The sequence below is a fragment of the Medicago sativa genome, chromosome 4 (assembly GCF_051527215.1).
Source record: "Medicago sativa cultivar Bolivia chromosome 4, Bolivia_mono, whole genome shotgun sequence".
In the NCBI taxonomy this organism is placed as follows: Eukaryota; Viridiplantae; Streptophyta; class Magnoliopsida; order Fabales; family Fabaceae; genus Medicago; species Medicago sativa.
The window spans coordinates 38,632,322-38,656,108 of NC_140752.1; the positions used below are offsets into that span (position 1 = coordinate 38,632,322).

Consider the following 23,787-nt stretch of genomic DNA (forward strand, 5'->3'; position numbering starts at 1 on the left):
GATCAAGTTATTGAACTCATGATAATACAAATAAAAGGAAGGGAAACCATAAATAACTAATTAAAAGACGCATGCCATGTTTGTTTTATTTTATCCATATATAAATAAATTGATGTCAAGAAGTTGCATGCGCTCAATATTATCATCACGCCATTGGAGGTGCAGGATGAGGAATAACATAACCTGAAAAAAGAGTCATGTTTATACTTTGCAGCATTAGAGTTGTACATAGAAAATAATAATTTTTCACAAAAATAAAATAATAAAATATTTTTTAGGATTAATTAAAAATTCATAAGGGAGAAAAAAGAGGGTAAGAAAGAAATGATAATAAAAAGCTATCTTACTTCCACACTTGTCTGTAGGAATATTTTTCAATTGACAAGATTTAGCCACGTATAAAGCTTTTTCTATGCTGATTATGCTCTCAATACTAGGAGTGACATATTTGCAGTAACATGGGACATTAGCTCCTTTCAAAGCTGCACAACAAGATTCAGATGGTGGAATCGTTGGCCCATCCTTTTCGACAAAACGTTTACATTGGGATATAATGCTTGGAATATCACCACCACATTCATCTTGAGCATAAATTCCTAACACAAAGATACTTGCAGCAAGCACTAATGTTGCAAAGCCTAAGTATCTATTTGTCATGATCACAAATCTTAGTATTTTCTGAAGTTAACACTCAACTCTTAATATGTGGTGATAAGATGAAGGACTGTTAACTTATGACAACTTCATGACTAGATAATAGTTTATATAGAATAATGATGAAGTGAAAAGTGTTTAACTTTTCATAAAAGTTGTTTACTTTTTGACAGAAATAAAGACAAGTTATAACCTTTATATCAATAACAAAAAAAAAGAAAAAATATAATTTATTACCTAAGTTAAGACCAAGTTTTCATATCATTTCTTTTTCTACATTCTCTCCTTTCCTGTTTTTCTTTGAATACTCCTCCTTCCTTTTTTAAATGTCGTTTCTCTTTGAATTTTATTTTTTTTGTGATAACCCTGCCGTTTTCAAGAAACAATAATCACGATAATATTGAGTTCAATCATGATATAAATATACTCTAATTAAAATTTGTTTCTGAAGAATTGAATTCGAGTTATCTCAAATGATTCAAACTAAGTGTTATAGGTAAAAGGCTAATACTTATATAAAACATAACAAATTTATTAGTTGTATTGTAATTAACTTTAAAAGAACAAGTAAAAGAGTATTACTCCCAATGCAATACATATTCCCAATGCAACATTTTTTTTTTCAAAAATGATTTTTGAACTTCATTTTCGTACGACCGACAACGTATATACAAAGCTCGTATAAGATTTTCCGTTTTTTTAACATTTTTTACTAGCCTCATTTTGTGTGCCTATCAATTCAAAAGGAAAAATATGATATGGTGTGTTACTGTGTCATGAATATGTCTGTTCATATATCAGTGCTCTTTTTTATGCATTTCCTATAAATAAACTTACATATTTAACAACTTATGCAAAATAAATTGTCATTAATTGCAATATTTATTATTTTTTAACTTGTTGGTCCCAATCCAAGTTTCAATACTAATTTTCCTATTTTAAAATAGAGTAGAAAGCAAATAATATTTCGTCACACACATATATTAGTATACATCATTTAATTTTTGTTAAGAACATATAATATCTAATTATTAAAGCATTTTCTTGTGGCCAGGTAGAATTTTCACTTAGTTCAATGTACATTCAATGCCTTTTAGTACTATTTTCTTCTATCTTTCTCTCTTAGTGAGAATGAGTTGCTTTCCCATGTATTTTGGATATCCAATGTTTAACTATGTTTGATTTATTTTCAAGAAACATACTTTCTTCATTCATCTACTCTAATATGTCATATAAACATATTTTAATATAATCAGTATTCTCTCAATTCCTATTCAATTTTCACAAGTGTAGACAAATTTTGTTCTTATTTATTTGTCATTATCAATGTTTAATCCATCATTAATTATTATTTTGTCAATAAATTCCTTAGTTATTTATTGCAGTGAGAAAAATATATAAAATAAGATAATAAAACTAAGTGTATTATAGGAAAAAAGATAAAAAATATAATCAATAACTTTCCAAGTTGAATGTTCCAATGCAATTTAGACGTTTTACATCACAATTATTTCAATGATTTCTTCCACCACTGTCGGACATAACCACGATTACATGAAAATATTCTTGTAAAAATTAGTAGGGCTAAATTAATTTTTGATCAAATTAAATTTTACAGAGTGTTACGATTACCAAGTCATTCTTGCAAGTCGTACACGTCAATATTACCTAAAAAAACTTATAAAACAGGAAAACACTTCAATGACAGTAGCATCTTCATTGAAAAGTTGCAAGCAAGCATCTTAACTAATAAATATTAATTTTGTGTGCAAAATGGGATTTTAAATTAGATTTAGTCAAATGGCTTATTTAAAGAATCTTAAAAGCAAGTTTCATATAATTAAAATATTAATTTTATGCATTTAAAAGTGTAAAAATGGGAGCGTGAACATGAAATATGGAAGAGAGACAAATTGTATTTGTGAGATAAGGAACTTAGAATGAAACTTTTCCTTGAAGTAAAAATAGGATTAATATCGTAAAATTAAGTTGGGATGCATGAACCCATTAAAAAACATAAAGTGAGTTACTTAAAACTATATGATTGAAGATGCTTAACGTGTACCACAATAATTTCAATGAAACATGTGAATGAGATAACAAATGTAAATTGACCTTTTTTGGTTTTCTTTTTCCTTCACTGCTCTTCATTTAAAAGCATAAAGTGAGTTCCTTAAAATAATATGATTGAAGATGCTTGACGTGTACCACAATAATTTCGATGAAACATGTGAATGAGATAACAAATGTAAATGGACCTTTTTTGGTTTTCTTTCTCCTTCACTGCTCTTCATTTAAAAGCATAAAGTGAGTTCCTTAAAATTATATGATTGAAGATGCTTGACGTGTACCACAATAATTTCAATGAACGATGTGAATGGGCTAACAAAGGTAAATGGACCCTTTCGGTTACCTTTCACTTTCACTCCTCTTCATTTAAAAGCATAAAGTAAGTTCCTTAAAATTATACCATTGAAGATGCCCGACGTGTACAATAATATTTTTCAATGAAACACGTGAATGAGCTAAAAATGATAAATTGATCCAAGTGGTAAGGAAATACGGCTCCATTAGTATGTGATCAGAGATTCAACTTATGACTCTTGGGTATGAAAAAAATACAAATTAACGCAAGTACTAAATAAAACCTTGCAACTTTTTATATTTTGAACATTGAGATCAAGTTATTGAACTCAAGATAATACAAATAAAAGGAAGGGAAACCATAAATAACTAATTAAAAGACGCATGCCATGTTTGTTTTATTTTATCCATATATAAATAAATTGATGTCAAGAAGTTGCATGTGCTCAATATTATCATCACGCCATTGGAGGTGCAGGATGAGGAATAACATAACCTGAAAAAAGAGTCATGTTTATACTTTGCAGCATTAGAGTTGTACATAGAAAATAATAATTTTTCACAAAAATAAAATAATAAAATATTTTTTAGGATTAATTAAAAATTCATAAGGGAGAAAAAAGAGGGTAAGAAAGAAATGATAATAAAAAGCTATCTTACTTCCACACTTGTCTGTAGGAATATTTTTCAATTGACAAGATTTAGCCACGTATAAAGCTTTTTCTATGCTGATTATGCTCTCAATACTAGGAGTGACATATTTGCAGTAACATGGGACATTAGCTCCTTTCAAAGCTGCACAACAAGATTCAGATGGTGGAATCGTTGGCCCATCCTTTTCGACAAAACGTTTACATTGGGATATAATGCTTGGAATATCACCACCACATTCAACTTGAGCATAAATTCCTAACACAAAGATACTTGCAGCAAGCACTAATGTTGCAAAGCCTAAGTATATATTTGTCATGATCACAAATCTTAGTATTTTCTGAAGTTAACACTCAACTCTTAATATGTGGTGATAAGATGAAGGACTGTTAACTTATGACAACTTCATGACTAGATAATAGTTTATATAGAATTGTTTTATCTTGGTTTTCGGGTGTCAAACATTGATTACGTTTGAACCTTTTTAACCGGTGATATCTTATTTTTTCTTGGGAAGGGAAAAAGTAAGCAAAACCCTTGAGAATCGAGGTCCGGGAGTTGTTTTCGCTACGGGAAGGTGTTAGGCACCCATAACGACTATAGTATCCTATAGGAACCGTCTTTAATTTCTACGCGCGCGCTTTATTTTTAAATGCTATTTTGAAAGTGATATTAAGCCTAAAGGTATTCTAAGTGAATAATTGGAGGGAGAAGAAAGTGTTTGAATTTTTATTTTATTTGAATTGAAGGAATTTTGATTCCTTGCCTACGTACCCGTTTAAGGGATCAAATCCACCGTAGTTCTCTTCCAAAAAATGTTTTTGTTTTTGTTGGTTGATTTTAAGTTTGAAAAATTGAATTTTGAAGAATGAGAGAAGAGAGAGGCCTCAAGGGCATAAGATTGGAAAAAAGTGGGGTGGAATTAGTTATTTGCAAAAAAGGGTCTAAGTATGATTAAAATTCTTTAAGATTTTTGTTTAAGAAAAGAAAGGGAAAATGCAATGGGATTTTGATCCCAAGGTTTATTAAGAAAAGTATTTGAGTGATGTTGTTCATATTTTTTGGAAAAATGATTCTTCTAAGTGTAAAGCCTAAGCATACATCTAAACATACAATCCTAAACATACATCTAAACATGCATATCCTAGCCATATACCTAAAGTGATGTGTGTGCATGTGTCGGTGCTTGTGTCGGTGTACATTATTAGAGTCCATTGTCCTTTACATCATTGGCCTAGATACATTCTATAGTCTTGTAAGAAAATTAAAGGCATAGGAAGAATATTACAAAAATTCCTAAGTTTTACATTCTAAGTATTAGTATGGGAATTAAAATGCAAGAAATGGAACTAAAATGGGAGGATGAAGTATGCTTATGGAGTGTATGAGACATGAAATGAAATGGTTAGTAACACATGGTAATATCAAAAGAAGTAAAGCAAGAAAAACACTATAACACAAAGCATAGAAAACAACCCAAAATAAAGGCAAAATGAGTGCAAAACATGACTAAAATTTGCTCATAAAATGCAAGAGCCATATGACCTATAATTCTCACATTCCAACACATTTTCAAGGATTTAGAATCAGGTTTTAGAATGGGAATTAAGGCAACATGATTAACTTGACCTTTTTTAAAAGCAAACTTAGGCATATTTGCATTATTTATTTACACAAGTACCTTGTAAACTAAGTAACTAATCAAGATTCACACTCACGCAGCAATACCAAATACAAACAGTAACAATAAACTCACAAACTTCAAGCAACATATACCACAAACAATCATCAAGAGCTTGAAATGGAATTGGACAATTTTCATAAGATTTTTCACATGAAATCAAGAAATAATGCAAGAAAATGTGATAATATTTTTCAACAGAATTTTTCAGTAAACAAAATACATAGAAACATCACAAAAATAACAAGAAACATACATGAAAATTTTTAGAATTTTAAGGGATTTTTAAAGGACTTTTAGACTTAATATGTGCAAGAAAATCACCAATTTTAACAAGAATAGTAAAAAATGCTACACATATTTTTTATCAAATTTTATTATGCAAAAATGTTATAAAAACATCAAGAAAGTTATCAAGAACTCATGGAAATTTATTTGGAATTTTTTTAAAGAAATTTTGAATGAGCAAGGGGCGCAAAAAGCATGTCCTATGGTGCAAACAGCAAGAAAATTCATGCAAAACGAAAAAAAAGTAGTACCACAAGGCCCAGGCCCATACACAGGGGGAAACGGGTTATCAGAGTGCCTGAGGATCATTGGATTGATCCACATGGATCAGATCCAAGATCCAGAGGCCACAGCATGTGAAGGTACATAGGAAGCCAATACACGCGCGCACACAGGAACATACAAGGAGTATATAAGCAAAACTCAGGAAAAAACCTCATTCTCCCTTTCTGTTTCTCTCTCTAACCTACAAAAACGCTCCCTCTCTCTCTAAAAGCTCTGCAGATCGGAGCAGAGGAAGAAGATGACCGGCAAGTTTTCCGGCGCGGTGGTTGCCGGAGGCGCCGCCACGCCGGAAAACGAAACTCAACATTTTTAAAATCTTTTTACGGCAATCGGTTCGTCTTCCTCTCCTCTATTCGAATCCAGTGCTATTTTTTTCAAAATCAAAGTAATATGCCCTAGATCTACACATTAGGTTTCGAAAGTTTTAAAGAAGGAAATGGAGAAGAGGATACCGTTGAGATTCGTCACGTCTTTAATCCTTCCTTTCTCTGTTTTGACCGACTTGATCCTTCCTTCCTAATGTTCTGATTCAGGTTTGCTTCCGTTCACACTCTCTTCCTCCGTTCCAGATTCTGACCTCGTGATAGATTGATGCGTGAGTTATGTTGGAACCTGTTGTTATTGCTCCTTGCGTGGTTCTTGTGATTTTGTTAACGGTGAACTGTATCTTGATTGTAACACTGTGAAACGAATTTGTGTGATTCGCGTGATTTTGTTAACGGTGATGGTTTTTGATTCTGTGATGGTTGGGAGTTTGTCACGGTGGAGCTGTGGCGGTTTGAGGTTTGTTACGGTGGAGATGTGGTGGCCGAATTCGGTTACGGTGACTTGTTTGAAGTTCTTGATGAACTTCAAGTGAGTTCTTCAGAATTTCTGGTTTTTTGATCTATTTTTGTGGAGAGAGAAGGAGTGAAAGTTGTTTGTGCTGAGTTGTAAAAAGTGAATGGTGTTGTTGACCCTTTGACTGTGATGTGTCAGCTTTATAGCTGATGCAGTATGATGACTGGACCAATCTGCTGATGCCATGTGGCATGGGACTTGTAACAAACTTTTATGGACAAATGAAAAATTGACATGTGGACTTGGACTCATAACAAACTTTCTAGACAAATTTACAATTAACTAAAAAATAGAGGACTAAAGTGCAAAATGACAAAAAGGACTAAAAAGTAATTAAAATAAAATTGGTAAAAAACGTAATTTGGAAATAACGTAAAGTGAAACGATTAAAATTGACAAAACGGGCTAAAACGAACCAATTACCTAAATGAGGTACTTTAAAGTAACCTCTCTCTGCCGAAATTTCGTGTGAAATGACCAAAATGCCCCTGGGGCTAAAAACGACTAAAGATGACTCAGACGCAAATTTTAAAATGGATTTTTAACAGGGAATTAAAGCAAGAACTTATACAAGCAAAATTAAAAGACTCAGAGACAATTTTAAGAGATTAAACAGAGCCTTAACACTTGAAAAGACTAAAATGCCCCTAGGGGCTAAACTGACTCAAAAATGACTCAAATGATATTTTTGGAATGGATTTTGACATAGAATTGAAATAAGGACTTACTCAAACCAGTTGAAAAGACTCAAACAATTTTTCAAAGATTGAAAGAAATTTTAACATAGGAAATGACTATAATGCCCTTTTCCATGAATTTTGCAAGTAATATTGAAATAAAATGCAAAGAAAGATGTAATTGATCAGAGACAGTTCTAATGACTTGGAATGCGAGAAAAGAAGAATTGAACAAGTATTTTTAGGTCCAAAATTAGGGTATAACAGCTGCCCCTATTTAAGTTTCTTTGTCCGGAGAGTCAAGAGACGAAGTCTCTGATTTGACGGGATGAAGATACTTAAATATTAACATTTGCACTGTTTTTGGACATAAAAATACGCTCTTAGATTTTCAAAACATGAATGCCATGCAACATTTTGATTATGAATACAAGACAAGCAACTGGAGTCTAACAGAGCATGTCATATCACTGGGGATTTAGGTAGACATTGACAGGGTAGACAAACCAGGGGGCAAAAGATAGGTACAAGCTGTTCTTTGGATCGAACCTGCCACTTGACCGAGAGATACAAACAAGAGATGGGTACAAGCTGTTCTTTGGATCGAACCTGCCACTTGACCAAGGAAATACAAACAAAAGATAGGTACAAGCTGTTCTTTGGATCGAACCTGCCACTTGATTGAAAACATAGCCATATAGGCAGATACAAGCTGTTCTTTGGATCGAACTTGCCACTTGATCGGAGATATAGACAAAGGGTAGATACAAGCTGTTCTTTGGATCGAACTTGCCGCTTGATCAATACCACGACATGTAAGTAGGTGCAAACTGTTCTTTGGATCGAACTTGCCGTTTGACCAATAACAAAACATAAGCAAGGGTACAAACTGTTCTTTGGATCGAACTTGCCATTTGACCGATAACAAAACATAAAAAAGGGTACAAACTGTTCTTTGGATCGAACTTGTCGTTCGACCGGAAACATAGACATATAAGCAGGTACAAGCTGTTCTTTGGATCGAACTTGCCACTTGACCGATAACAAGATACAAATTGGAAGTTGGATTTAGAAAGATTCAAATTGAGAGTAAGTTGACATTGACTTGATTTGAAGACAGACATGACCATTTTCGTTGGCCCAAAAGCAAATTGAGAATGAATTGACATTGATTCGAATTGAATTGAAAGTTTGAGATTGAAAGAGAGATTGAGAATTGAGATTGATTAGAGACATAGACATAGACATTGGATTGGAGAGTTGAAATTGACAATGAGATCGAATTTGAAAATTGAGATTGAATTGAATTGAAATTGAGATTGGATGGAAATTGGAAATCGAGTTGAAATTGAAATTGAGATTGCTTCGAATTGAGATTGAATTGAATTGAATTTGGGATTGAAATTGAGTTTTGAATTGAAATTGGAAATTGATTTGAATTGAGATTGAGAATTGAAATTGGACTGAAAGGTTGAAATTGATTTGGACAGTTGAAATTGGAATTGTGATTGGATTGATATTGGAGATTGAGATTGAGTTTGAAATTGAAATTGAGTTGAATTGGAAATTGAATGTTGATTCAAATTGAAAATGGAAATTGAACTGAATTGAAAGTGGGAACTGAGTTGAATTGAAAGTTGAAATTGGAAATGCAGCATGTATGTATGGTACAACAAGATCATTGAATGTATGAGCACATAAAATGCATGATTATGCATGTATGAATGCTTGAAATGCATGATTGGTTTGTAATTTGACAAGAAAGTTTCACAGAGATAGACAAAACATTGGAAGATTGGGCACGTAGTGGCTCGTACTGCAACATATTCACAGGGGAAAACCTCTTTGGAGAGACCGTCGTTGAGAGACGCATCGAAAACATGGCTGAGGGCAATAAAAACTTGTAAAGGAGGGACCCTTGGAAGATTCTTGGGTACAAGTCGCCGTTGCTAGGCGTGTCAGTGCTGGGTAAACATTGGATGTTCGCATCTGTGGTCAATGCTTTTATATTCTTTCATTCTTTCATTTTTCAATCCCATTTTTGCCTGAACCGCCCTTTCGGGTTTTTGATTCACCGGGGAATAAAATTCCTTTCATTGCCCCATTTTTGCCTGAATTGCCTTCATAGGTTGTCAATCAGCGGGGTGCTCATTTTTGCCTAAGCCGCCCTTTCGGGTTTTCAACTTAGCGAGCTTTTCATTTGCATTTTTTCAATTTTTCATTTTCATTCTGTTTTTCATTCTTGCCATTGACCATATATCACCCTGGGGAGTAACCTGCTTGTAACATGTATTGAAATAGACATTGACACTCATTCATTCATGCATGTTTCATTGAAATGTACCCTATTACTCAGGTTTGTTTTCAAAATAGACAGGAAAAAATGTTTCAATTTTCAAAAATGTTTGTTTCAGACATTGACATCATCAAGTAGACAGAAAATATTTTGTATATGGCTTTGAAAATAGAAAAAAGAATAGAGTTTCAAACAATAGCACAGGCTCAAATTGATGTAGAAGAGTGAAAATTAGCCAAAGGCATAACTCCACGGATTTACAAAGCTTGGAAAATGGTAATTTTATTGGTTGGTGATACATTGAACACGATGACCGCTACATTTCATAGAAATTTTGAATTCACAAGTACGGAAGCCTCTGATGAAAATGATCATTGACAGTTGCAGATGCCCCAAGGGGTGATGGTGATTTGCCAGATATAGTTACTTGTCTTTTATTGTCAACCTCATTTTTGCATGAACCGCCCTTTCGGGTTTTCGGCTCATCGAGGCGCTCATTCTTGCCTGAGTTGCGTACAATCTCAGCGAGCTTTTCCATATTCATTTTTTTTTGTCCCTAACTTTTGCCTGGATTGCCCTTTCGGGTTTTCGATCCACCGGGAAGCGCATTTTTGCCTAGGCCGCCCTTTCGGGTTTTCGACCTACCACGCTGTTCTTTTCTTTTTAGACAAAGTATTTCTTGACTATATCGGCATTGACAGGATTCGGAAGTTCGACACCATCCATGTGTGTAAGAATCAAAGCACCACCAGAGAAAGCCTTCTTGATGACATAAGGACCTTCATAGTTAGGTGTCCACTTGCCCCTTGGGTCGGGTTGCTGACTTATCCTTCTTTTCAATACAAGTTCGCCTTCCTTGAATTCTCGAGGTCGGACATTCTTGTCAAAAGCATTCTTCATTCGCACCTGATACAACTGTCCATGAGCCATAGCATCCATATGTTTCTCTTCAATCAGATTCAATTGATCGTACCGACTCTGACACCATTCAGCCTCAGTCAACTTTGCTTCCATGATCACTCGAAGAGATGGAATCTCCACTTCCAGAGGGAGAACTGCTTCCATACCATATACAAAAGAGAAGGGAGTTGCCCCGGTTGAACTGCGCACTGTAGTACGGTAACCATGCAAGGCAAATGGTAGCATCTCGTGCCAGTCTTTGTAAGTAGTGACCATCTTCTGAACAATCTTCTTGATATTTTTGTTAGCGGCCTCAACTGCACCATTCATCTGAGGTCTATAAGGAGAAGAGTTGTGATGTTCGATTTTGAATTCTTCACATAAAGCTTGCATCATGCTATTGTTCAGATTGGAACCATTGTCAGTGATAATTTTGTTGGGAACACCATATCGACAGATAATGTTATTCTTGATAAACTTGACAACCACTTGCTTGGTCACATTTGCATAGGAGGCAGCCTCAACCCACTTGGTGAAGTAATCAATTGCCACTAGAATGAAACGATGTCCATTGGAAGCTTTTGGTTCAATTTTTCCAATCATGTCAATGCCCCACATAGAGAAAGGAAATGGGGAAGACATAACATTGAGAGCATGTGGAGGCACATGAATCTTGTCAGCATAAATTTGACATTTGTGGCATCTTTTAGCATGTTTGTGGCAGTCACGCTCCATAGTTATCCAGTAGTAGCCGGCTCTTAACAGTTTTCTTGACATGGTATGACCCAAAGCATGGGTCCCAAAAGTACCATCATGTACATCATGTATCAATTTCTCAGCTTCTTGTCTGTCGACACATCTCAACAAGACCATGTCGTAGTTTCTCTTGTATAGGATTTCTCCGTCCAGAAGGAACTTACTGGCCCATCGTCTCAAGGTCTTTTTATCCCTGTTGGAAGCACCAGGTGGATATTCATGATTCTGCAAGAATTGTTTGATGTTGTGATACCAAGGCTTTTTATCATTCACATCTTCATCAGCCCGATCTGGTATATTTTCAATAGTAAACACATGAGCGGGTCTATCAAGACGCTGCACTTTGATTACGGGCACATCATTCCAGTGATTGACACGAAACATAGAAGACAAAGTAGCAAGAGCATCAGCCATCTAATTTTCATCCCGAGGGATGTGGTGCAGCTCAACCTTGGTAAAGTATGTCAGCAGACGTCTGGCATAGTCACGGTAAGGGATCAGCTTCTCATGATGAGTCTCCCATTCACCCTTTATCTGGTTAATAACAAGCGCAGAATCTCCATAGATGTCAAGGTGTTTAATTCTCAGGTCAAGGGCTTCTTCAATGCCCAAGATGCATGCTTCATACTCAGCTATGTTGTTTGTGCATTCAAAAGTTATTCGAGCGGTGAAAGGAATGTGGTGCCCCTGCGGTGTTATAGTGATGGCCCCAATTCCTTTACCATAAGCATTAACAGCACCATCAAACACCAATCCCCATTTGCTATTGGGATCCGGCCCTTCATTGATCAGTGGTTCCTCACAGTCTTTTGCTTTCAGATACATAATCTCTTCATCAGGGAAATCAAACTTAATTGGCTGGTAATCATCAAGAGGTTGACAAGCAAGATGCTCAGCAAGGATACTTCCTTTGATTGCTTTCTGAGCTTTGTACACAATATCATATTCAGACAACAACATTTGCCAACGTGCAATCTTTCCAGTAACAGCAGGTTTCTCGAAGATGTACTTGGTTGGATCCATTCGGGATATCAACCAAGTTGTATGATTCACCATATAATGACGCAGGCGTTTGGCAGCCCAAGCTAAAGCACAGCAAGTCTTTTCAAGCATTGTATACCGAGTCTCACAGTCGGTGAACTTCTTGCTCAGATAGTAGATAGCATGCTCTTTCTTACCAGTCTCGTCTTGTTGACCGAGAACACAACCCACTGAATCATCTAACACTGACAGATACATAATCAAAGGCCTTCCTTCCACTGGTGGGACAAGGATAGGGGGTTCCAACAGGTATTCTTTAATGCTATCAAAAGCTTCCTGACATTCATCATTCCATACAACAGGCTGGTTCTTTCTGAGCAATTTGAAAATTGGTCTACAGGTAGTAGTCATGTGAGATATGAATCTTGAAATATAGTTCAGATGTCCGAGGAAACCTCTGACTTGCTTCTCAGTTTGAGGGGCCGGCATCTCTCTGATGGCTCGGACTTTGTCAGGATCAACTTCAATGCCTCTCTGGCTGATAATGAAGCCTAGCAATTTTCCAGATCTTACACCAAATGTGCACTTGTTAGGATTCAATCGCAGCTTGTACTTTCTCAATCTTTCGAACATCTTTTTCAAATACACCACATGCTGCTCTTCATCACTTGATTTCACAATCATATCATCAACATATACTTCAATCTCTTTGTGAATCATATCATGAAATAGAGTTGTCATACCTCTTTGATTGGTAGCACCAGCATTTATCATGCCAAACGGCATTACTTTATAACAGAATGTTCCCCATGGAGTAATGAAAGACGTCTTTTCTCTATCTTCAGGTGACATCCGTATTTGGTTATAGCCAGAGAAACCATCCATGAAAGAGAACACTTTGGATTGAGCAGTACTGTCAACAAGCACATCAATATGAGGCAATGGGAAGTTATCTTTTGGACTGGCTTTATTCAGATCTCTGTAATCAACACACATTCGAACTTTCCCATCTTTCTTTGGTACTGGTACGATGTTGGCAATCCACTCAAGATATTCAGCTGTCATGAGGAAACCCGCATCAATTTGCTTTTGCACTTCAGCCTTGATCTTAAGAGCCATGTCTGGACGAGACCTTCTCAATTTCTGTTTGACAGGAGGACATTCAGGTCTTGTCGGTATCTGATGTTCCACAATCTTGGGATCTAGACCCGGCATATCTTCATAGGACCATGCAAAGACATCTGGATAATCATGGAGAAGCTGAGTGATCTTCTTTTTCACTTCTGGCTCAAGTGCAGCACCAATCTTGATCTCTCGCTTGTTTTCCTCAGTACCCAGGTTGATAAGCTCAATCTCTTCCTGGTGAGGCTGAATGGCTCTTCTTTCTTGTTCGAGCAGTCGAGTGATCTCATACGGTATCTCTTCATCATCATCCTCATCTTCAGCTTCATATACAGGGAATTCAAAATTTGGAGGAACCATAGGGTCACTGTGTTCAACGGGTTTATTATGGTTCAATCTGCATAATATGATTGGGATGATTTTAGAAAAATGTTTTTTCATGCAGATTTTTAAAATTAATAAGAAAATACAGATGTTTTGGTTTTTTCTGGCATTACCATTATTTCCAAGAAAAAGGCACTAAAAAGTAAAAAACAAAGAGTCGCGGAAAAGACGACAACTTTTATTGATAACGGCAATGCCGAAACAAACATGCCCTTACAATGATATCACTTTCGCCTTGGGCAGAGCGAAAGGATTGTTATTTTGAAAACAAAGAAAAACATGAGCAACAAGACACATTACATGGAAGCATGCATGACTAAAGGAACATCAATGGCCTCCCAATTTCTCATAGTGCCTCCTGGTACAACAAATGTAGGCACATAACTACTTCCAGCAGCGTCTTCAGCAATGGCATTGATGAACCCAGCACTATAGAAAGTTCCTGTTGAAACGCCTGATGTCGGGGAGAATCCAAGGCCCTCTTTACGCTTCTTTTCCAGGATCTGAATCACTTTGCCCCAGCCAGCAGCTTGCCCTTCTTGAACAGCCTTCTGGGCGTCTTTCAGTGAAGCCATGCTAGCACTAGACCTCCGGGGTTTTGCACCCTCAACAGTTAGGCCTTGAAATGACGTCCCTTCAGCGGATCCTGCTTCAACACAAGAGAAAGATGACACTTGGCTAACCAGATATGCTTTTTCACCATGTACAGTGACAATCTTACCGTTCCTCATGAACTTGAGATTTTGTTGCAAAGTAGAAGTGACTGCCCCAGCATCGTGAATCCACGGTCTTCCGAGGAGACAACTGTAAGAAGCATTGATGTCCATGACCTGGAAAGTAATCTAAAATGTCTCGGGACCAATGGTAATTGGCAAGTCTACTTCCCCAAGAACATCTTTGCGAGATCCATCGAAAGCCTTAACCAAATAGCTACTTCCCCTCAGAGAAATTCCATGATGACTCAATTGTCTCAGTGTAGACTCAGGCATTACATTTAGAGATGATCCAGTGTCCACCAGCACATTGGATATCATGTCAGACTTGCAGTGCACTGATATGTGCAGGGCCAAGTTGTGGTGTTTTCCTGCTTCGGGGAGCTCATCATCACCAAATCCCAAGTTATTGCAAGCAGTGATGTTACCCACTATTCCATCGAACTGATCCACAGAGACTTCATGATCAACATAGGCCTGTTCCAGTACCTTCATTAACACTTTCCTGTGAGCTTCTGAGCTCAAGAGCAGAGACAAGATGGAGATTTTTGACAGAGTTTGCAGCAGCTGGTCAACAATCTTGTAGTCACTTTTTTTGATAAGCCTTAGAATTTCGTCCAGATTAGACTCTTCAATAGACTGGCCTGATGGGCCGGGGCTCTTGTCAATAGGAAGTGCAACTGGTGGAGTTATTGTGGCAATAGGTGTAACCACCTTCTTTTGGAACAAGGGTGGACGGACTTTTCCGCTTCTCAGAGCTGTAATTTCTCCCGCAACATTATCACCCGTAGCTGGGGATACCAGAGGCACTTCCACTCCATTCTCAATCATGGTTGCATTGTATTTGTAAGGAATTGCTTTGGTAGAGGCATAAGATACCGGGCCAGGTAACCTGATCACTAAGGGCTCAACATTTCTTGTCTGGGATGCACTTTCAACAGGAGAATCATGAAACACTGGCACAATTACACATACATCACTGGCAATCAAGTGCTTGTCATCCATCAGGCTCTGTATATCATCTTGCACCACACCACAACCCATGGGATTTTGAAGACATTCTGAACAGGAAGCATGATCGTGATTAAACAGAGAAGCTTGACACAGTTTGACATGTAGTGGCACCAAGGGAGTAGCAACATTGCGGACATCCAACATGGGATCCTCTCTAGGAATAGGAACCCTTTCAAAAGCCTCGACCATGTTAACTGCGGCATGATTTGGAAGTGGATTGTTAAGAACATGAGGAACACTATTCTCAAAGGTCAACCTTCCTCTGTCTATCAGATCCTTCACAACATATTTCAAAGCATAACAACCTTCAACATCATGGCCTTGAGCGCCCTGATGGAATTCACATGTAAGATCTTGTCGGAACCTAGGAGGCAAAGGATTAGGCGGAGGCCTGCCTGGTCTGGTAACACAATGTCCCTTAGCAAGTAAAGTTGGGAGCAAATCAGCATACCGCATTGGTATTGGTGGGAAATAAGTCCTGGGCCGAGGACCCTGTTGTTGCTGCTGTTGTTGTTGAGCAGGAGGCTGGTGTTGTACTTGTTGAGCAATGGCATTAACGGGCACTGGTGGTTGACCCGGTGGCAGAGGATATTGCTGATAGAATGGTGGGAAGAAAGGATGTTGAGAGTACTGCATGTATTGATAGGGTAAAGGTAATTGAGGAGTGTTGGCAGATGTAGACTGATTACCAGATACCATCCCTACTTCGGATTCTTTCTTCTTATGGTGGCCATTACCATACTTCTTAGGTGCGCTAGTTGAGGATTCACCCTTCTCAAGAACAATAATACCCTCTCTGACAGCCTCCTCTAGACGAGTCCCCATAGTAACCATATCAGAGAAATTATTTGGAGCAGAGACTATCATTCTTTCAACATATTCCTTCTTCAAAGTCTTCAGGAACGTCTGTGTTAATTCTTCCTCATCAAGCCGAGGAGAAACACGGGCAGCTGCCCCTCTCCATCTCTGAGCATATTCACGGAAGGTTTCATCTAACTTCTGAGACAAGGACTTAAGAGAATCCCTATTCGGCTTCAAGCGGGTATTAAACTCATAGTGACCTTCAAAAGCAGTAGCCAGATCCTCAAATGTATGGATATTGTCTTTGCTCAAACCAGTGTACCAATCTGCCGCATCTTCTGCTAGGCTGTCTTGGAAGCAGTGTATCATCAGTGCGTCATTATCTGCATAATTGGCCATCTTCCGGACGTACCGAATGACATGGCTATGTGGACAGGAAGATCCATTGTATTTGTTAAAATCTAGCACTTTGAACTTATTAGGAATCTCAAATCGGGATACCAAGCACAGATCACGAGCCTTAGCAGATACATTGTTTCCACGGATAGCCTTGACCTCACGGAGTTCCCCAGCCAACTCTCTTAACTGTCTTTTCATAGCTTCCATTGCAGGGTTTTGTCCACGCGGAGTATCGACATCAATCACCTGTTGCACAGTGTGGACAATAGGGTCGGTAACAACAGTGGTTACTTGAGGCATAGCAGCGGATACGGGAATCTGTCCTTGACCAGCAAAACCAGAGACACCAGCAGCAGTATTAGGAGAATAGTAAGCTGAGAGCCCATAAGGACGCCCATTAGGCATAACAAACCGAGCATCGGTAGCCACAGTAGACAGTGGGATAGATGGAATTGCTTCAGTAGAAACTGGAACAGATGTGGCTGGCTGTTCTTGTGCAGCCATCATGGTGGACATAGCGTCATGAGCCTTAGCCAAGTCTTCTTTCATAGCAGCCAATTCGGCACGGAGCTGAGCATTTTCTTCTTCAAAGTTAGCCATGATCCTTCTCTTGTGAAATCTTGTTTGATGAATTCTATCTGGTTGGTAGACTTTGCGAGCACGAGCCACTTTTCAGACTGCGGCGGACAAAACCAGGAGGCAATGAGCACGAGAGAAGTTTTTTGTGACCAATGAATGCATATGATGCATGAAATGTGTTGATGCATATGCAAAAAGACTCTTTTTGGTGTTACCGAAGGGTTTTAGACAAGTTAGAAGTTTGTAAACATTACTAAACAACAATTAACATAAACGGGAAACAAACAACTAACATATGGTTTTACAAGACGATTCCCTTTGAAATGCTAAGCCAAGGGATAGGCTTTGAAATGTAAAACAACGTAAACAAATGGAAATAACAACAGGAAATGGAGATCCTCAAGCATAGGAAGTGGAAGCATCATCCTCAGACTCCGACTCATAACGGCAGTATCGTGCATAGAAGTCACGGGCATCCCTAGCCCTCTTGGAGTCCCTCATAAGCAACCTATCTTTCTCTTCAATCTCTCTCTTAGCCTTAGCTAACTCTTTCTTCAGTGTCAAGACCTCATGAGTCTGCTGCTCATCCTTTCCATCCAAAGTCATGATCGAGTTCTCAGCCTCATAGTATCTAGCCCTCCACTGATGCTTCTCCCGGCTCTCCATAGCTAGATGCTCCTGATACATCTCCTGGGTAGGTGGGAGTAGAGGCAAAGGCATGGTAGGGACAGATGCAGACACATATCTCATAGAGGGGTAAGGCATACCAATCTCCTCAGCTTGGTTTATCACCCATTGTGTATAGGCCTCGTGAGCAACACCGGACCTTACACCCATATGCTTCACCTCTTTCTTTCGGAGTTTGGACCAAGCTTCCATGAAATCCTCTCTAATTCCCGTGGGAGCATTGGAGTAGTGAAAGAAGTAAGGAGCTGTAGCAAGATTGATGGGCTTTCCTATCATCGGGAAACCAAATTGTCGCAAGGCGAGCTTCGGGTTATAGTTGATTCCACCCCGGGTACCAAGAAGAGGTACATTAAGAAACTTTCCACCACCAAAGATAATTTCCTTGACTCTAGAAGCGGGAGTGAGCCAAACCACTTCATTAGGAGTGAGAGCCATAATCCTTTGTGAAATAGACCAATTCTCCGGATTGTCGTGGAAAAACTTCGGAAGGTGCGAAATAAACCACCTATAGAGGAGAGGCACACAACAAAGAATATATCCATGACCCTTGCCGGAACGATCGTGAATAGCATGGTATGTGTCAGCTAGCAAAGTAGGAACCGGATTCTTGGAGTGGAAGATCATAATAGCATTCATATCCACGAAGTCATCAAGATTCGGAAAGAGAATAAGCCCATAGATGAGAAGTGCAAGGATAGCCCCAAGAGTGTCCTGACAAGTGGTATTGAGGTTGGCTTTCCCAAGAAGATATTCTGAAGTGAACCCTCGGATGCGTGCCTTAATGACAAGATTCTTGGAGACATCGGTGGTCTTGAGATAGAGATCTTTAGCAATAACCAATGGAGTAGGAGGATTCTCAAGTCCCGCGAAGGGCACCCCCTTAGCAATAGATAGACCCATCAAGTGAGAATAAGCCTCTAGAGTAGGCACCAACTGAAAGTCGGGAAAAGTAAAGCACCGATACTCCCGATCATAGAATTGCACTAGAGTGTGCACAAGCTTCTCATCCACATTAGTCTGGAGAATAGTAAGTAAAGCCCCGTAACGATGTCGGAAACCAGTCGGATCCTCAATCTTGAGTGCCAAATCTCTTAAACTAGCCAAATCCACTTCCTTGAACTTGTAGGACTTAGTCTTCCCCATTCCTACAATGTTTACAAATTCAACTTGTCTAAGCCCTTCGATAACAATGCATGGAAAAAGTTTATGCATGTATGCATGTATGCATGAATGCATGATTATGTTCAAGTTCGGAGAAAACATGGTGGGTTGAAGTTCAAAGTCGAGGAGTCATGGGTGGACACGGTGTCCGGTGAAACTAGGGCTTTAGGATAATAGTAACCGGATTCTAAAAAAGGTTCCCAAGTTGCAACCTCTCCGACGTATATCATGGTGTAACGAGACAACACTCGCTCCACGATTATCCGTAAGAAGGTCTAACTTGAGTGTAGTATCGCGTGACGACTAAAACTCGAGACAACACTCGGTTTAGCCTCCGCACTACGTCCTAGAAAATGGCCATGGATGGGTTTGGTTATCTACGGTTCATAGCGGCATAGAACAATTAGAAGTAAAGTGCCTAAACGCGACAACACGCGCCGACAACATCACCCCTAAAATGCCTTAGCTATGTGGGATTGATCGCATAATCCAAAACACGAGGCAACCCCCGGAATGAATTGTCGATTATATCCCTCCTAAATCCTAAGTTCACTCAGCCCGGGTGCAGGACTTTTGATATTCTCACCCCACACGTTTGCAAGAAATTAAACATTTATTCACATAGGAAAGCAAGTAAAAGAAATAAAAAAAAGCGTAAGCGCGGAAATAAAGACTAGGCGTAACTCTCGAATCTCCCCAGTGAAGTCGCCTGCTGTTTTATCTTGGTTTTCGTGTGTCAAACATTGATTACGTTTGAACCTTTTTAACCGGTGATATCTTATTTTTTCTTGGGAAGGGAAAAAGTAAGCAAAACCCTTGAGAATCGAGGTCCGGGAGTTGTTTTCGCTACGGGAAGGTGTTAGGCACCCATAACGACTATAGTATCCTATAGGAACCGTCTTTAATTTCTACGCGCGCGCTTTATTTTTAAATGCTATTTTGAAAGTGATATTAAGCCTAAAGGTATTATAAGTGAAGAATTGGAGGGAGAAGAAAGTGTTTGAATTTTTATTTTATTTGAATTGAAGGAATTTTGATTCCTTGCCTACGTACCCGTTTAAGGGATCAAATCCACCGTAGTTCTCTTCCAAAAAATGTTTTTGTTTTTGTTGGTTGATTTTAAGTTTGAAAAATTGAATTTTGAAGAATGAGAGAAGAGAGAGGCCTCAAGGGCATAAGATTGGAAAAAAGTGGGGTGGAATTAGTTATTTGCAAAAAAGGGTCTAAGTATGATTAAAATTCTTTTAGATTTTTGTTTAAGAAAAGAAAGGGAAAATTCAATGGGATTTTGATCCCAAGGTTTATTAAGAAAAGTATTTGAGTGATGTTGTTCATATTTTTTGGAAAAATGATTCTTCTAAGTGTAAAGCCTAAGCATACATCTAAACATACAATCCTAAACATACATCTAAACATGCATATCCTAGCCATATACCTAAAGTGATGTGTGTGCATGTGTCGGTGCTTGTGTCGGTGTACATTATTAGAGTCCATTGTCCTTTACATCATTGGCCTAGATACATTCTATAGTCTTGTAAGAAAATTAAAGGCATAGGAAGAATATTACAAAAATTCCTAAGTTTTACATTCTAAGTATTAGTATGGGAATTAAAATGCAAGAAATGGAACTAAAATGGGAGGATGAAGTATGCTTATGGAGTGTATGAGACATGAAATGAAATGGTTAGTAACACATGGTAATATCAAAAGAAGTAAAGCAAGAAAAACACTATAACACAAAGCATAGAAAACAACCCAAAATAAAGGCAAAATGAGTGCAAAACATGACTAAAATTTGCTCATAAAATGCAAGAGCCATATGACCTATAATTCTCACATTCCAACACATTTTCAAGGATTTAGAATCAGGTTTTAGAATGGGAATTAAGGCAACATGATTAACTTGACCTTTTTTAAAAGCAAACTTAGGCATATTTGCATTATTTATTTACACAAGTACCTTGTAAACTAAGTAACTAATCAAGATTCACACTCACGCAGCAATACCAAATACAAACAGTAACAATAAACTCACAAACTTCAAGCAAAATATACCACAAACAATCATCAAGAGCTTGAAATGGAATTAGACAATTTTCATAAGATTTTTCACATGAAATCAAGAAATAATGCAAGAAAATGTGATAATATTTTTCAACAGAATTTTTCAGTAAACAAAATACATAGAAACATCACAAAAATAACAAGAAACATACATGAAAATTTTTAGAATTTTAAGGGATTTTTAAAGGACTTTTAGACTTAATATGTGCAAGAAAATCACCAATTTTAACAAGAATAGTAAAAAATGCTACACATATTTTTTATCAAATTTTATTATGCAAAAATGTTATAAAAACATCAAGAAAGTTATCAAGAACTCATGGAAATTTATTTGGAATTTTTTTAAAGAAATTTTGAATGAGCAAGGGGCGCAAAAAGCATGTCCTATGGTGCAAACAGCAAGAAAATTCATGCAAAACGAAAAAAAAAGTAGTACCACAAGGCCCAGGCCCATACACAGGGGGAAACGGGTTATCAGAGTGCCTGAGGATCATTGGATTGATCCAAATGGATCAGATCCAAGATCCAGAGGCCACAGCATGTGAAGGTACATAGGAAGCCAATACACGCGCGCACACAGGAACATACAAGGAGTATATAAGCAAAACTCAGGAAAAAACATCATTCTCCCTTTCTGTTTCTCTCTCTAACCTACAAAAACTCTCCCTCTCTCTCTAAAAGCTCTGCAGATCGGAGCAGAGGAAGAAGATGACCGGCAAGTTTTCCGGCGCGGTGGTTGCCGGAGGCGCCGCCACGCTGGAAAACGAAACTCAACATTTTTAAAATCTTTTTACGGCAATCGGTTCGTCTTCCTCTCCTCTATTCGAATCCAGTGCTATTTTTTTCAAAATCAAAGTAATATGCCCTAGATCTACACATTAGGTTTCGAAAGTTTTAAAGAAGGAAATGGAGAAGAGGATACCGTTGAGATTCGTCGCGTCTCTAATCCTTCCTTTCTCTGTTTCGACCGACTTGATCCTTCCTTCCTAATATTCTGATTTAGGTTTGCTTCCGTTCACACTCTCTTCCTCCGTTCCAGATTCTGACCTCGTGATAGATTGATGCGTGAGTTATGTTGTAACCTGTTGCTATTGCTCCTTGCGTGGTTCTTGTGATTTTGTTAACGGTGAACTGTATCTTGATTGTAACACTGTGAAACGAATTTGTGTGATTCGCGTGATTTTGTTAACGGTGATGGTTTTTGATTCTGTGATGATTGGGAGTTTATCACGGTGGAGCTGCGGCGGTTTGAGGTTTGTTACGGTGGAGATGTAGTGGCCGAATTCGGTTACGGTGACTTGTTTGAAGTTCTTGATGAACTTCAAGTGAGTTCTTCAGAATTTCTGGTTTTTTGATCTATTTTTGTGGAGAGAGAAGGAGTGAAAGTTGTTTGTGCTGAGTTGTAAAAAGTGAATGGTGTTGTTGACCCTTTGACTGTGATGTGTCAGCTTTATAGCTGATGCAGTATGATGACTGGACCAATCTGCTGATGCCATGTGGCATGGGACTTGTAACAAACTTTTACGGACAAATGAAAAATTGACATGTGGACTTGGACTCATAACAAACTTTCTAGACAAATTTACAATTAACTAAAAAATAGAGGACTAAAGTGCAAAATGACAAAAAGGACTAAAAAGTAATTAAAATAAAATTGGTAAAAAACGTAATTTGGAAATAACGTAAAGTGAAACGATTAAAATTGACAAAACGGACTAAAACGAACCAATTACCTAAATGAGGTACTTTAAAGTAACCTCTCTCTGCCGAAATTTCGTGTGAAATGACCAAAATGCCCCTGGGGCTAAAAATGACTCAGACGCAAATTTTAAAATGGATTTTTAACAGGGAATTAAAGCAAGAACTTATACAAGCAAAATTAAAAGACTCAGAGACAATTTTAAGAGATTAAACAGAGCCTTAACACTTGAAAAGACTAAAATGCCCCTAGGGGCTAAACTGACTCAAAAATGACTCAAATGATATTTTTGGAATGGATTTTGACATAGAATTGAAATAAGGACTTACTCAAACCAGTTGAAAAGACTCAAACAATTTTTCAAAGATTGAAAGAAATTTTAACATAGGAAATGACTATAATGCCCTTTTCCATGAATTTTGCAAGTAATATTGAAATAAAATGCAAAGAAAGATGTAATTGATCAGAGACAGTTCAAATGACTTGGAATGCGAGAATAGAAGAATTGAACAAGTATTTTTAGGTCCAAAATTAGGGTATAACAAGAATAATGATGAAGTGAAATGTGTTTAACTTTTCATAAAAGTTGTTTACTTTTTGACAGAAATAAAGACAAGTTATAACCTTTATATCAATAACAAAAAAAAAGAAAAAATATAATTTATTACCTAAGTTAAGTCCAAGTTTTCATATCATTTCTTTTTCTACATTCTCTCCTTTCCTGTTTTTCTTTGAATACTCCTCCTTCCTTTTTTAAATGTCGGTTCTCTTTGAATTTTATTTTTTTTGTG

General features: G+C 37.6%; 2 protein-coding genes and 1 pseudogene across 2 annotated transcripts; all 3 read right to left on the minus strand.

Annotated features, from left to right (window-relative positions):
• Window positions 1–145: 145 nt before the first annotated feature.
• On the minus strand, window positions 146–657 carry LOC146929277 (putative lipid-transfer protein DIR1). The gene is made up of 2 exons (XM_085707279.1): window positions 348–657; window positions 146–183 (listed from the first exon to the last, which is right to left on the minus strand). Exons 1-2 carry the CDS (start codon window positions 655–657, stop codon window positions 146–148), a joined length of 348 nt encoding a protein of 115 aa, XP_085563405.1.
• Window positions 658–3,476: 2,819 nt separating this feature from the next.
• Window positions 3,477–3,988, minus strand: LOC146929278 (putative lipid-transfer protein DIR1). Its single transcript, XM_085707280.1, has 2 exons — window positions 3,679–3,988; window positions 3,477–3,514 (listed from the first exon to the last, which is right to left on the minus strand). Exons 1-2 carry the CDS (start codon window positions 3,986–3,988, stop codon window positions 3,477–3,479), a joined length of 348 nt encoding a protein of 115 aa, XP_085563406.1.
• A 13,796-nt stretch (window positions 3,989–17,784) lies between these two features.
• On the minus strand, window positions 17,785–22,793 carry LOC146929279 (uncharacterized; annotated as a pseudogene).
• Window positions 22,794–23,787: the final 994 nt, after the last annotated feature.

Coding starts and splice junctions, on each gene's coding strand:
- LOC146929277 (XM_085707279.1), bottom strand. CDS start 657: ATGACAAATAGATACTTAGGCTTTGCAACATTAGTGCTTGCTGCAAGT. Junction 184..347: donor TCCTACAGACAAGTGTGGAA/GTAAGATAGCTT, acceptor CTCTTTTTTCAG/GTTATGTTATTCCTCATCCT.
- LOC146929278 (XM_085707280.1), bottom strand. CDS start 3,988: ATGACAAATATATACTTAGGCTTTGCAACATTAGTGCTTGCTGCAAGT. Junction 3,515..3,678: donor TCCTACAGACAAGTGTGGAA/GTAAGATAGCTT, acceptor CTCTTTTTTCAG/GTTATGTTATTCCTCATCCT.